This window comes from Sebastes fasciatus, chromosome 20 (genome assembly GCF_043250625.1).
Source record: "Sebastes fasciatus isolate fSebFas1 chromosome 20, fSebFas1.pri, whole genome shotgun sequence".
Classification (NCBI taxonomy): Eukaryota; Metazoa; Chordata; class Actinopteri; order Perciformes; family Sebastidae; genus Sebastes; species Sebastes fasciatus.
Genome location: NC_133814.1, coordinates 14,576,389 through 14,592,084, shown reverse-complemented (window position 1 = coordinate 14,592,084; position 15,696 = coordinate 14,576,389). Strand labels below are relative to the sequence as shown.

The 15,696-nt window shown below is 40.4% G+C and overlaps 1 protein-coding gene across 2 annotated transcripts; it reads right to left on the bottom strand.

Moving 5' to 3' along the window:
• Positions 1-733: 733 nt before the first annotated feature.
• On the bottom strand, positions 734-10,251 carry znf281b (zinc finger protein 281b). Of its 2 annotated transcripts, none has more exons than XM_074619380.1 (7): positions 10,069-10,251; positions 6,532-7,074; positions 6,280-6,396; positions 6,018-6,140; positions 5,036-5,129; positions 4,780-4,898; positions 734-4,398 (listed from the first exon to the last, which is right to left on the bottom strand). In XM_074619380.1, the coding sequence occupies exons 2-7, from the start codon at positions 7,000-7,002 to the stop codon at positions 2,785-2,787; spliced, it is 2,538 nt and encodes an 845-aa protein (XP_074475481.1). In that variant the 5' UTR covers positions 7,003-7,074; positions 10,069-10,251; the 3' UTR covers positions 734-2,784. The 2 variants fall into 2 exon arrangements, with proteins under 2 accessions (XP_074475481.1, XP_074475482.1); XM_074619381.1 differs by having other exon boundaries at positions 5,036-5,119; positions 6,017-6,140; positions 10,069-10,250.
• Between the last annotated feature and the right edge of the window lie 5,445 nt (positions 10,252-15,696).

Sequence of the window (15,696 nt, the reverse complement as noted above, 5' to 3'; positions counted from 1 at the left end):
TGCTGAAAGGTTATTATGGAATTTTAGCCCAATGATGCTAAAAACATTCTGCCTACCCTCGCTTTAAATAAATTGCCAACATACAATACCCGGTATCATAATTTAGCGCTGGGGAATCTGTGCTTTTGGGACAAAAATCACACACCGTGTACCTTTTTTGTAACAAAAAGTTTTTATTGGCTTCTCTAAACCGTTCATCATCTCAATAACAGGTACAGCCTGGGAAATCATATCACAAGGGGTCTAGAACAAATAAGACAAAGGGATGGGGAGGCCTCTGCTACAAAATTTGGTATTGAGGTGACAGTCAGAAAAAAAAGCCATACAAAAATGTCTTTATCATGCATACTGGAGAAAAACTCAAAAGAAATTGAGAACACACATTTTTAGTGTTTTTGTACATTTTTGTAAACAATATCCTTCTAGAGATCATATCAAAACACATTATGGCAAGTAACAAAAATAAGGGATATAACATGAGAAAAATGAATGTTCTATGAGGCATCTAGAATGCAACACTGCTTGGCGTGGATGTTTTTTACAGAAAAAAAAAAAAAATACATTTGCATTTTGACGAGTCATTTGCTCTATAATTGTAAACACAGGCAGTGTTAAATGATTATACAATATGTCGAACCTATACTACAAATATTTCCACTACATACATGAAACGCGTGTCCCTGCTTTCTTACGCTTTAGTGATATGAGGTATATTTAGGTCAATCTTATTGTCTTTTTCTTTTCTTTTTTTTTTCTTCTCCATCTCTCACCCACTCGTTTTCTCTCCTTTTAAAAGCATAGTGTGTGTTTGGAGTGAGGTGGCTGGTCAGTCAGTCTTTGTTCCCTGTGATCTGAGCAGCTTCAAAGTCTCTTGGCTGTGGAGCTCACAGACATAGGAAAAGGAAAAGGGTGCGGGGGGGGGGTTTCGGCTCACAGGAAATCAACTAAATTAAATATCAACCCTGGCTGCCGGGATAGAATGGCTTTAGCCACGGAAGACAAAGAAGGCCATTGTTTATTCTTGTGAGTGCAGGGCTGCATTTTGGGGAGGGGAGCTGGGTATAACTTAACTTTTCGGTTTTTTAACTGTATTATTGAAGCAGTTTTTTGCAATTACTACAACAGTGGGGTTAAAAAAAACGTAGATGGAAAGGGGGGGTAGAGGGGGTGCAGGTCCGGTGATTACCTGCCAAAAATATCTGCTACTGAGTTCTGTTGTGGCTAGTGGAGAATAAATAAAAGGGTTTGGGTATGCAACCAACACACCCAATGGGTTCAAAGATATAAGGGTTCCAGCATGTCAGCCCGTCTCTCAAAACACTTAAATACAAAGATGTACTCTCAAAATATTGTATAACAAAATTATGGCAAATCATCTTTTTACAACATCACCCGACAACCCGTAAGAAAAGAAAAAAAAAATTCCCCCCTCCCCTTCTCTTCTACCCTTGAGAAAAAGCAACAAAATACATTTAGATGCCCATGGTCATGCCTAGTCAACCCCTATCAAACCCTATTAAACAATAATCCAGCCCTCCCTTTCCGCCCTCCCTCCCACTCATCCACCCAACCTCCTTCCCTCCCTCCCTCCCTCCCAACCCCGTTCACAGTTTTCTCCTCTTAAAATAATATTAATAATCATTAGCATAATAATCACGCATCACATATGCAAATTGAATGGGTTGTTGTTGCTTCCAATGATGATTTGTTTTTAAAAAAGTGCTTGTTTGATTCCATTGACACAAAAAGGAACAGCAAGGAGTGGAGTAGAAAAGTGGTGACTTGTTTTTTAAAAAAAAGAAATCACTTCAGCAACAGCACGGTGAAAAGTTAACGGATTGATGTTCATTGCTTTCTGAGACGGCCGTAACAGCAAATGGGTTGCATTTTTGTATAAGCTGTGTCTTTTTCTACTGGCCACTGGGGGGCACAACCGGAGGAGGAGTGCATGGGTTAGACAGGCTTCATCAACAGTCAAGTTATGTTCGAACATCCTCTTCACTTCAGAACATGCAGCGTGCTGGACTCCACTACGATTTTTTCAACTACCTCGTGTACAACATGTGGCTCTCAAAAGAAATGTGGATGTCTTCACATTGACACAACAGTACCATAATCTCAACAAAGCTACACGCAGTAGAAACCAAACATGATCATGTATTGTAATTTGTTGTTCTGACGAGTTTAAAAAAAAAAAAAAAAAACACAAAAATCAAAGCTTTGTAGTCTCAAAGTACACCTGTAAAAACTGTGCTAATTGCATCTCATAATACAAAGTCTTATTACACAATTTTGCCTATTTTCCTGAGTTAATATGTTTCTTGTAACAGACAATATATACTTTTTTTGCAATTTGAATTCTGGGCCTTTCCCTGCCACAAATGTTATTATTGAAATTATCAACATTATTCATTATTACTTTACAATGGTATGATGATTGATAAAACACAAGGGTTCAGAAAAAGAAAAAAAAAGAAAAAAAATTCAAGCAACTTTATAGCTACCCTCTAAATGTTTTAAATTACATTTAAATCTACGGTACGTTCATATCAAAATCACTACTCTTAAACAAAAATTAAGCGACTAAATACATAATAAAAATGAGAATAGTTTAAAAAATTGCATTTTGAGGCCATGAAAGACCCTCCCTGGTCATTTTGTATTAACATTTAATGGCAGTGTTTAAAAAACAAAACTTTGCTACAAGAACAAAATTAGGATGGGTATAGGGACTGTATGGACAGTAACAGAACAGCCTCCTACTGGATTCACCTCGTTTGACCCTTATCTGAAACTTTGGCTTGTCTGGGTTTTTGATCCTGTACTCACTGGCTCACCGACGTCAGCTAACAAACTGGTATACCCTGAGAATTCTGACACTGGAGTCCGTATTCGGTGGTCGACCTCTGCCCCAGGATCACTGCCATAGCTCAGAGGGGTCCCCCGTCCTGACTTGAACTGGGAGCCAAAGGCCTGGGCGAAGTTCTCGATCTGGTACGTGGTTTCTTTAGGGGGGATCAGTGGGGACAGGTCTGGGTAGCTGGAGCCGTTGGACGGCGCAATGCTCCCTCCGGCCTTGGGCTGCTGCCCCTTGGAGCCCTCTGCCGAGGCAGTCAGGTCCTGGGGAGGTAGGTTGAAGGCGCCGGGGGAGTGCTGCTTCTCCAACTGCTCGGTCAGCTCCTGAGATGGCGTCAGCTGCTGGTGGCTGGTGGGTTCCAAGCTGAGGTGGTAGCCTGCCTGGGAAGGGGAGCTGACGAGCATGCCATAGTGGGACTTGGAGGAGGATGAGGAGGAGTTTGATGAAGGGGCGGCGATGGGCAGAGGGGAGGAGACAGCAGGCGGGTAGACACAATCCAGTGGGGATGTGTTGTACACGTGTTTGTCTGAGAACAGGGGCCCCGTGGGACTGGAGCTGCTGGACAGGAGTGGGAAAGGCCCCGTTTGGCCGAGGATGGGGAAGGGCCCACTATGGCTGGTGCGCTCCAGGGCCTGCAGGAGGAACTTCGAGTACTCGCTCATCACCGCCGTCTTGTCACCGCCGTTAGGACAGTCATCCTCCAGCTCGGGGGTAACGGGGGCTGCTGGCTGGAGGTCTACGTGGTGCGGGTGGTCCGACAGGTCGAACGTCACGTCGTGGTGGTGTGTCCCCTCTGGCTTATGGCTGTAATGCTCTAGCAGGCTTTGCAGTACCTCATCTGGAATGCCCGACTTGTCGTGCTTGAGATCCAAAGGCGAGGAGTCCAGCATGGCCAGCGTGGGCTCCGGCCCCAGGGAGCCCTGGATGACACTGTTGCCCTGGGATGCCATGTGCAGTGAGCTGGCTCCATAGTCATTGTTAACTGCATGGAGGTAGCGCCGCTTTTTCACAAACTGCATTGCATCATCGTAGTTGCTGCTGGTGGTAGGCCCCTGCTTGTTGCCCCCGGCTCCCTGGAGCAGACCCATGTTATCCAGGCCAGACACCTCCACATGATCCATGGAGCCAGGCTTCTGCCCCAACCGCTTTTGTCCGTCAGCGCTGTCTTCCAGAGAGAGGAGGCCCTTGTCCAGGCCCTTGCGGCCAGCTTTTTTAAAGACCAATTTAGGCGTGCGTCCCTGCATGGTTGGGCCGGAGCCCGAGGGGTGCTCCATGCTGAAGTCCTGCAGGCCCAGGTCACGGGCCATCCCCCCGGAGGACGAAGCGGCTGATGCTGAGGCATTCTTCTTCCTCTTGCCCTCACCGTTTTTGGACTTGGCCCTCTTGCGTCCGGAGGTGGTAGAGTTTCCCTGAGTGAGTGAATAGCTGCCCTGGCCTAGCTCCGCATCGCTGAGCTCCAGCATGCTCGGGTCCAGGCCCTTCTTTATGGCTTCTCCACAAGTCCGTTTGTGCTTCAGTAACCGGTCTGTTCTTGAGAAAAACTAAAAAATGGAGGGAAAACAGACGAGAGGAAAAGAGAGATATCAGCTCTAAAAATCCTATAGATGTTTATTTTCTTAACAACAGAAAATATACTGCAGAGGTACCATTTAATTTCACGAGAGCATTAAATTCCCTGACCTCTTCTGACACAACTAATCCCATTGAAACAGGGCTTTATAAGGGATTTAAGTGGGGGAAGTACAGAAAGACACATTTTTATAATTGCTAATGATAATAATGCATGTTACTCATACACCCTGTTCAATAAAGGATCACTGAAAAGGCATTCAAAGTATATACAAAGCCAACTGGCAAAACACATGAAATTGAAAGACAAAACAGGGGTAAGCTACTTAGCAAAGAGACTACATATAACCTACTTGTTGGCAGGTATCGCAGCGATATGGCTTCTCGCCACTGTGTGTCCTTTTGTGTCGCTCCATATGGTACTTCTGGATAAAGCGCATGTTGCACTGGTCACAGCTAAAAGGCTTCTCTCCTGCAAAAGACAGATTACAGTGTCAGGTCATGTGTCACAACAGCAAAGTTTATATAAACTGATACTGGCAACAAGTGAAGGCATTCATTCCAAAAAACACTTCAGTATACTAGTTATATCTAAGTGCAGAAACTCACCACTGTGGATCTTTTCGTGCCGCTGGAGCAGATACTTCTGGATGAAGCTCATGTTACACTGACTGCACCGGAAAGGCCTCTCACCTGTGCGATCAAGAGTACAACAATCCGCTCACCACATTAATTAACTCAGAGCCTGTCACATAACTGTGTCTACCACATGGTCGCAATGACACATGAAACACCCGTTGCGTGACTGCGCATCAAAATAAGATGTATGAGACTCACATCAATTGTGATATGCCAATACTGCAGAGACTCTTTTGTCAGATAAAGTTACACTTCAAGTAATAATGACAAAACAAGGGAAATGGTTTAAAATAAACTGAGGTTGTAAAAAAAAAAGAAGAAAAAGTTGAGTTTCCCTTTAAATCATTTATGAGTTCAAGATCAAAGAGCCAAATGAGGAATTCCCAGCAAAGAGAATGACTAAGACGTCCAGAAACACATGAGTAAGCACCGAGTCATCCCTGGGTTTAGCGATTGTCTGCTTTCAAGTCCCCAAGCACTCATGGTGAATGGGGGATTAGTAAGAGAGAGTGCTGTTTGCATTAATGGTAAATCGTGTTTTTTGTGTAACCTTGGTAATATAGCATTATACCAGATCCCATGCATAATGGATCTGGGGCTGTATATTTAATCAAAGCTACAACAGGGATCTTCAACACAAGCATACTGTTTTGTTAATCTGTTAGCTACATTACAGTCTGACACAAACGTCTCTTATGTAGCAGAGACACTGCCTCCTGTAGCTGTATCTGTTCTGCTTCTGAACCCAACATATCCTGCGTGCATCTTATATCCCTTTTATCAGCATAGGAGATCTAATCCACAATGGTGCATTTGGTGAAAAAGGAGTAGTGGACTTAGGTGGTTAAAACATATTTTCACTTAAGACAGACTTTAAATTTATAAACTCTAGGAAACTACTAACAGTCTAAGGAGAAAGTAAAGCAGTGACATGCAGCGAAAGTCTCTCACCTGTGTGTATGAGCACATGTCTGCGCAAGTGGTAGGAGCTGCGGAAGGCCGCATTACAGTGCTCACAGATATGTGGTTTTGAGTTGGGGGACATGCAGGCTCCATCTGCATCCAACATCATGGACTACAAGGAGAAAAAAACACAAGTACAAGTAAGATACTGTTTCCACATCATGTTAGCACAAACTAATGTAGAGGCTAAAACCATATACATATTTTTCTGGTGTAGTGAAGGACATGAGGAAAACGGATAAGTGATTAACCTTTGCAGCGTCGTTGCGTTTCCTTCGTGCTTTGCCTCCCTGCCCATCCCCGTTGCTCCTCCGCCCTCTTCTACCCGACGACTCTTTTGGCTCTTTATTAACCGGTCTCCCAGGCATCTAAGTAAAAACAACAAGGTAAATTCTATAAATGGGCAATTAGGGACAGAAATCACTACTGCAAGAGGAAACAAAAGTTCAAATAAATAGTAACAATCACTTGAAACAATATTTAGAACCACAACCCCTCCTCACCGGTTCTCCAAGGGAGCGGACGTTGCTGAGGCTGAGGTCATGCAGGAGCATGTTCTGGTGATTCTGGTGATTTTGGTGATGGTGGTGGTGGTTGCCGTAAGACATGTCCGGCATGTCAGTGCCGCTCTTCCCCGCGCCCCCTCCCGCACAGTTCACCCCTACTCCTCCACCCCCGCCGTAGAGGGGCATACGGTAATCCAGCTCGCTTAGCCGCTCCTGCTTAATGCCCATGCTGTGGAGGAAGCCCCCCGTGTTCATAGTAGTGGCGCCCTGGTGTTCTGGGGGCGAGTCGCGTTCTTTCTTCAGGATCATCTCCTGAGGGAGCTCGCCCATAACGGACTGGGAGGCCAGCCGTGTGAAGCTGGTGACGGGCGGCAGGTGGCTGAACATAAGCATACCTGGTGCAAAATTGGGATCCATGCCACCGTTGCGCAAAAACTCATTGCCTAATTTGTCTTGGATAATACTCATGGTGGTGGTTTTGCTTTGTGCAGGGAAGAAGGGGGGCAATGAATCTAAAGAGGAATGCAGGAGGAGAATATCCTGAAAGAGAGGGCAGATAAAAAAAAAAGAGTCATGTTAAGTATTGATGATTTCAGACATGGATAAGTATACAATCCAAAGTTATTGTCACATTTTGTTGTACATCTTTATTATAAACACCTCATCTCTTATAAGTCGCCCAGTTAAGTATATTAAGTCACTGTTACATAGCCTTCACAGTGTGTACTGTGTGCACTACAGTGTTCTCTGAATTTCCTCTGCCGCCGATTAATTACTTAATTGGATTTATTAGGCTTTACGTAACGGAAGCACTGCGTACAGTAATCGGAAATAAAGCCTCACTTTGAGCAACTTTATGAAATACAGCAGAGCATATTGAAAAATCTGTGAAATTAATAAATACTGTTAATAGTAGATTGAAATGTATGCATCAAAAGTGGAGAAGAAAAGATACAGAACCACTCAATATATATCAATTAGTGGCAATTCTAGTTATTTCTCGATCTGAGCACCAGACTTTTGGCACAGCTTACTTAACATGCTTAAATCTAAATGCAATCAATATTACAATCATAAATATTTGAAAGAGATATAAGTGTTACAATGGACCAAATTCCATATCAAACCCCAAATAAAAAATGAGGTTAGCCATCATCAAAGAACCTACTATTGTCTATAACATACATCAAATATAACATTCATTAAAATAAAGTTAAATGGAAAATTAATTCATGCAGTCAACATATGCCGAGGTATAAGTATGGGACAATAAACTGATATTTTCAGGTGGAATTTCATTCATTCTCACTTTGCAATATCATTTTCCACTTGTGCAATTTTGTTAATAGTGTGTTTATTGTCAAGACTGTATATACTGCTCCTATATTTATACTTCCTTCTATTTAAATGGTTCATATTTTGTTACCCTTTTTTTAGCTCTTTTTTTTTTACTGTGTTAGCTGATGCATCTTGTTTTTTGCACTATCCCCTTTGCTGCTGTACGCTGCAAATTTCCCCACTGCGGGACTAATAAAAGGAATATCTTATCTTAAAATACAAAAATGTGGTTAAAAAAGCTCCACACATTGAGGATGAATTATATCAATGAGTCATGTTGTGTGAGGGTTTGATGAAGTGACTTTAAATTAAAAATGTGGAGCTCTGCACTTCATCAAAATACAAGTTACGGCACTGAAACATTTCTATATATTATGTTCAATATAAGAAGGGGATAAAAAAAAATCCAAATTGCCTCGGAAATATTAAATCCACATCCTGTATTGTTCTGCTAGTGGCATTTACTGATTACTTTTGATGAATTTAATTCATTAATGAAAGACGTAGAAGCAGAGTCAATCGGGAGCTGTCTGTGTTTCTGAATATTTTCACTTTAACGTTGGCTTCAAACACTTGATTTTAATGTGTTTTGTATGATATTATTCTATGTATTTATTTTGCTATTGTTTTATGTTGTGGTGTCTTTGAAACTTTAAATGTATGTTTAAATGCTGCTGTCTTGGGCCAGGTCTCTCTTACAAAAGAGTCTTAATCTCAATGAGTACTACCTGGTTAAATAAAATAAAAATTAAAAATAAAAAATAATAATAATAATAATAATAATAATAATAGTAAATTTAGCACCACATGTGTCTTGGACTGTAGCCAAAATAAAAATATGTGCAGCAGCTTTGATAGCTTTCAGACAGACATCCCTATTGTTTTCACACTTTGATGCATGCTGGACTACACTTGCTTGCCATTTTTGGGCTAATAAACAAACATGAATGAAAAAAAGCTGGAGGCATTTGGTTGCATAGTATTTGGCAAATTACTCTGTTCACTACACTACACTAAAACAAACGATATTTAGGTCAAATACAGCTCGACATTTCAGGTCAAATTGGGCAGTCTGGTGACTAATCGAAACATGAAGACACACACAGGAGACTGTATTGTTTAGTCTACAGATCAGTCGACCATTTGGCTTCACACCGGATCCACCAGCTTTTGTGATGCATAATAGTTAGCCTGCTAGTTAGCATAGCGAGCTAACCCGGTTAGCCACAATGAGACACAATCAAACGCACCTTTAACACCTCAATCTCAACCAAAACAAGACGCTAAAACACCCTAAAAAAAGCCCAAGATTCAAGTCATTCAAGTAAAAGTCACACCAAACACTCCTATGGTCTCAAATAAACCACATGTGAAGTAAATAAACGTGATCCGTTATGACAATAAGCTTGTTAGTGCTGCTATCAAAGCTAGCTCGCTGGAAAACAGGATTTTGAACGCAATATATTGTCTTATTTACACGGCATTAATATGAGGGGAATCATCCTTAAACTAAACAGCATGAATGGATTATAATAATATAATAATTCATTTAATTAAACAGCAAGTTTGCTTTAAAGTCAGACACATAAAATGCTCAATTTAAAGCTTTGATGAAAATCAAATGTGTCTGGTTGTCTGGCGCTATGAGTGAGGCTATTAAACGCAATATATTGGGCTATTTAAACACTAATTATATATAATATAAAAGGGGAATCCTCCTAAAAGCAATTAGATTATAAAATATAACAACAGTGGTTTAATTAAACAGCAAGTTTGCTTTAAAATCAGCAACATAAAATGCTTTAATTCCCAATCTTTGATGACCAATCAAATCTGTCTGGTTGTCTGGCGCTCTCTTTATTGTGAGCTAACTTTAGCGTGTAATTACAACCTTATAATGCTTATAATTTAGCACATTTACCTAGTAAAAACATCAATTTAGAAACTGCGGTACACGTGGACTTTAAATCAAGTGATAAAGCTGAATAAACACGCTTTGATGCAGCTGTGTTTATAACAATCGAGCTGCCATGAGCTAGCTAGTTAGCAGCTAGAAAACCCGCATTACGGCCCATGCAACAGAAACAATGATGCTGAGTCTCTCGGTGTGCATCTCCACACAAAACCCTCCGTCGCTTGAAATCTCGACAGAAGACAAAGCTTTCATTTATATAGTTCGTTTAGTCGGCCACTCACCTACACATGACCGCAGTATGGGTTAAAACGTGCCTGTATTCGCTCCGTATTCGCCGCTTTTTGGGGGGGTTTTATTGCCAAAACATTGTTCTCCGGCGGTCGCTGCTGCTTTCGTCCATCTTGTCCTGGCGCGGGGAATTGTGGGTGTAGAGCAGCGGACGGGTCGTGAGAGGAGACAGAAGAAGACGAAGGGCTGCTGAGAGAGAGACTCACTCACTGGACACAACACACTAGTAGACCTATAGTGAGCTATGAGTAATGTAAAAACAGCCTGAACAGGTTAAACATGAACAGATAGTGTAATAAAGAGAGAGACATGGCACGTGCAAGTCTTTGTCTTTGCATGTAATACAGGACACAAGAAAAAGGTGCATTAACATTCAAACTCCCTCCTCATTTTACAATTTTATATAGATTTCATAATGCTAAATTGGTATAAACGCAGACATTAAAGTCATTCCCACTTAAGTGTTGAACTGCTGTAAGTCAGGTTTATGTAGGCATAAGAGAAGATATACTTTTATTGGGAATTACATTACAAACACTAAATTAAAACAGCATCAACAACAATAATAAACAATTCCACACAAAAAAAGGGAAACAGTTCCACAGAAAAAGATGTTTCAACACAAACACAGTCCACGTACATAATGGCACATACTATCACACACAGCATGGCAGCTATTGCACCCAGGTAGTGCACTTCACCGTCTTGCCCATATTGCACAGACAATAGCCTAATATTACACAGATGCAACATATTGCACTGTCCCTATTTAACATATTGCACTGTCCTTATTTAACATATTGCACTGTCTAACCATATTGCACTTAAGGGTCGTGAGAGGAGACAGAAGAAGAAGACGAAGGGCTGCTGAGAGAGAGACTCACTTACTGGACACAACACACTAGTAGACCTATAGTGAGCTATGAGTAATGTAAAACAGCCTGAACAGGTTAAACATGAACAGATAGTGTAATAAAGAGAGAGACGGCGTCGTGCAAGTCTTTGTCTCTGCATGTAATACAGGACACAAGAAAAAGGTGCATTAACATTCAAACTCCCTCCTCATTTTACAATTTTATATAGATTTCATAATGCTGAATTGGTATAAACGCAGACATTAAAGTCATTCCCACTTAAGTGTTGAACTGCTGTAAGTCAGGTTTATGTATACGGCATAAGAGAAGATATACGTTTATTGGGAATTTTTCCTGGACTCCGTCCAACTGCAGTTACAAACACTAAAATTAAAACAGCATCAACAACAATAATAAACGATTCCACACAAGACAGGGAAACAGTTCGACAGAAAAAGATGTTTCAACACAAACACAGTCCACGTACATAATGGCACATACTATCACACACAGCATGGCAGCTATTGCACCCAGGTAGTGCACTGCACCGTACACCGTCTTGCCCATATTGCACAGACAATAGCCTAATATTACACAGATGCAACATATTGCACTGTCCCTATTTAACATATTGCACTGTCCTTATTTAACATATTGCACTGTCTAACCATATTGCACTCAAGGGTCGTGAGAGGAGACAGAAGAAGGGCTGCTGAAGGTTTGAGAGAGAGAGAGAGAGAGAGAGAGTCTCCTCACTGGACAACACACAAGTAGCCCTATAGTGCGTTATTAGTAATGTGGTAATATAGTAAACACCCTAAATACGTTAATATGAACAGATAGTGTAATAAAGAGAGAGACATGGCGTCGTGCAAGTCTTTGCATCTAATACAGGAGACAAGAAAAAGGTGCATTAACATTCAAGCTCCCTCCTCATTTTACAATTTTATATAGATTTCATAATGCTAAATTGGTATAAACGCAGATATTGGGCCTATATCATTCCCACTTAAACGTTGAACTGAATCCTTTAGTGACATACAAGGTACTTGGCAATACTTACTTGGAGTAGGGGTGTAAGAAAATATCAAGTCAAGTCAAATTTATTTCTATAGCACATTTAAAACAACATGAGCTGACCAAAGTGCTTTACATACATATGCAGAATAAAAACAGGTCAACAGAGCAGACAACAAAATCACACATATCCACTGCGCTATAGTAATGTAAAACACCCTGAACACAGTTAACATGAACAGATAATGAGAGACATGGCGTCGTGCAACTCTTTGTCTCTGCATGTAATACAGGACACAAGAAAAAGGTGCATTAACATTCAAACTCCCTCCTCATTTTACAATTTTATATAGATTTCATAATGCTGAATTGGTATAAACACAGATATTAAGGCCTATAATAATATAATAATGCACACAGTACACTTTCATAGACTAAGCTACTGGAGTTACCCTGCACTATACTCATTTTTAACAGTCTCTTCTGCACTATATTCACTTTTGTAAGAGGAGACAGGCGAAGGGCTGCTGAGGGTTTGAGAGAGAGAGAGACTCCTCACTGGACGACACACAAGTAGCCCTATAGTGCGCCATTAGTAATGTAAAACACCCTGAACACGTTACACATGAGTAGATAGTGTAATAAAGAGAGACATGGCATGTGCAAGTCTTTGTCTTTGCATGTAATACAGGACACAATAAAAAGGTACATTAACATTCAAACTCCTTCCTCATTTTACAATTTAATTAATCATTCCGATAAGTGTTGAACTGCTGTAAGTCAGGTTTATGTAGGCATAAGATAAGATAACATAAGAGAAAGATATAGGCAAGGCAAGGCAGCTTTATTTGTAGAGCACATTTCAGCAACAGGGCAATTCAAAATGCTTTACATAAACATTCAAGAACATTGAGACAAAGTGCAAAAGAACATTAAGACATAATTAAAAGGAGCAGAGGAGCAGAGTACAGTAGAGACTCCGGCCCTGGAGACCAAAGCTGCAGTCTCCCCCGCGTACTACAACCGCAGCCAACACTGCTTTGCAAGACGGGCTTCACTAGATATATGACTTTGCGGTTTTGGTGCTTTACTAGATATAACTTTGCGGTTTTAGTGCTTCTGTGTAATTTGTGTTGGGGTCTTGTCTGAACAGCGTAGCTACACGCGAGCGCGCATACTGTATGCGAGCGCGCATGCTGTATGCGAGCGCGCATGGGACACAGACCCGGGTGATTTATACGTGTAAGAAGTTACAAACAGTCCCTTTAACCTGCTGTCAGGACCGGCCGATATTTGATCTTTTGGAGGTTGTAGCGGGCTCCGTTTCACAGGGGTCCCTTGACCTCTGACCTCAAGAAATGTGAATGAAAACGTATTCTATGGGTACCCACAAGTCTCCCCTTTACAGATATGCCAGGTTTATGCTAACCCCATGCAGTTTGGGGCAAAAAGACATGCAGTTTTTTGCATGCAGTATAAATGTGTTATTTTTGCCTATTCTAAAATGGTGTATTTCTGAGGCCTGTACTACGAAGAGAGTTCAACATACCCAGAGTACCTTCTTGTTATCTGGCTTAATGTAAGTATAAAATAGTACCACAAAGTGGAGAGACTCAAGTTAATTAAGTACCTCAAAATTGTTCCTAAGTAGGCCACAGTACTTGAGTAAATTGGTTATAATACTTTGACAATATGATATCAACTGTGAGTAAAGAGCCTGAAATCAAGAGCAACCCCTGCTTTCTTTAATTGCACTCTTTATTCCAATTTACTTCTCACCCTGCTTCTTCAAAATACATAAATTGAAGTTTTAAATACTTTCTTTATGCAGTTGATGCTTGTATTTCAACAGACACAGAAGCCAAGACTTTCATTCTTGTAGTGGATGCACACACCTTGCTCCTACTGTGAGAGAATCCAGTTTACCGTACGTCATGTGATCCTTTCAGGGATCAAATGTTGTTGATGCGATAGTGAGTCACCCCCGTCGTTTAGACACGAGGCCCTGCTGCCAGAGGATGGAGCTGTTTTCCACCAAGTAACTCTCCTGACAGACATAAACCCAGATGAAATATTGACAGTTGATTTTATAATACCAGTCGCTTGAAATGTTTTGCATGTTGTACAAGTGGCCTCCTTAATAGGTGCTGGATGAAGATTCTTTTGTGTTTTTTCACACTGTTGACCTTGATGGCTGTGAAAAACCTGTTTCCCAGACACTGAAGAGATGCTAGAGTGTCCTTGTCTTTTGTAGGGAATAGAAAGCAGTTTCAACCCTTTTGTACTGTTTGAATACACATTTTAGTAGCCTCAAATTAGACGGAGCAAGCTGTGCTCTCTCTTTACGTACTCTTTTTGTCTCAGGGTAAAATTGAGTCCAATCAAACATCACTATCCAAATAAATTAGAAACAGCCCTTAACCCAAGTGTAATAGTTTCCTGATCTTAACCGTAGTTTATTTGCCATAACCGCAATCTTTCCGTAACCTAAACCATACACTAGTTGTCATGTGCAAATATTGAAGAACATTGTTATTGTGAGTTATATGGGCTTAATGCATAATCTAAATACATCAACAACAAGATATGTGTTTACATATTACAAATTAATGGAAAAACCTGAATAAATAAGTGGAGAAAAAAAAAAAGTGTTGTTAAATTTAATATTTATTATTGTAAATCTTCTGCCAATAAACATTGAAATGGAAAAAGAAAGTCACTAAGTACATTTACTTATTTTAATTATAATATTTCCATTTTCTTCTACTTTGTATTTTTACTCCACTGACTTTCAAAGAAAAATATTGTACATTTTTAATTTATTATTTGATAACTTAAGTTACATTGATTGTACAGATTAATAATAGAAAATATAATCAACAAATAAATTCTGATGTAATATAAGGAGGGCGGGATTTCACATGCTACCCAGCAGATAAAGTATATTAAGTCGTTAAAATTAGCCCCATCTTTAACAGTTTCGACATGAAAGTAATATACATATTAATGCATCAATAATTATAATGTACTTTAACTTTTGGTCCTAATGCTTTTGTAAGTTTACTTCAGTAAAAAAATGTAATGTATGACTTTTACTTGTAACAGTATTTCTACACTGTAGTATTGCTGTTTTTACTGATGTACAAGATCTGAGTACATCTTCCACCTCTGCACTTAATGTTGGTTTTCCTTTTATGTGTCACCCATTTTTATAATTGGGCATGACGTTGCAGTGTAATTGGTGTTCAGAGTCAAGGGTCCTCAGGGGAATGACTATCACTGCCACTTTTTGCCAAGCTGTTGTCAGCATCCCTCCCTCACCCACATGAACATTATGTTCACACTCTAATCACAGTCGTCATTGCCAGGAACAGCAGGTTGGGTGGAGTTAAGGATGGCCATAACTGTAAGCGACTTTGGACTTACAGTTAGCAAGAGGACACAGTTATTGCGCTGTGATCGCACCTCTGTTGACTCACGTCAACATGTTCATAAAACCTGCTGGTGAAAAATGTAGCTGGGTAAATATACTGTAGATGTCTTCATTAGCAGGAATGAAGCATTTACCTGCTCTGAAACAAACTCTTCATGTAAAATATAATTAATAATAAGATGAAACCCAGTTCAAAAATTTTAAATTTACTTTTGGAGACATTAACAGTAACGTTTCTTAAAAGATTGTGAGGAAAAATGAATAGTGAAATGGGATTTATGGGAAATGTGGTCTTAACATAATATTGGATAACGTTG

What these genes read in the sequence shown, in the direction of transcription:
- znf281b (XM_074619380.1), bottom strand. Translation starts at nt 7,002, where the DNA reads ATGAGTATTATCCAAGACAAATTAGGCAATGAGTTTTTGCGCAACGGT. An exon ending in TCCGCTCCCTTGGAGAACCG is followed by an intron (nt 6,397 to 6,531) that starts GTGAGGAGGGGT and finishes GTTTTTACTTAG; the next exon opens with ATGCCTGGGAGACCGGTTAA. An exon ending in GCACGAAAAGATCCACAGTG is followed by an intron (nt 4,899 to 5,035) that starts GTGAGTTTCTGC and finishes TGTCTTTTGCAG; the next exon opens with GAGAGAAGCCTTTTAGCTGT.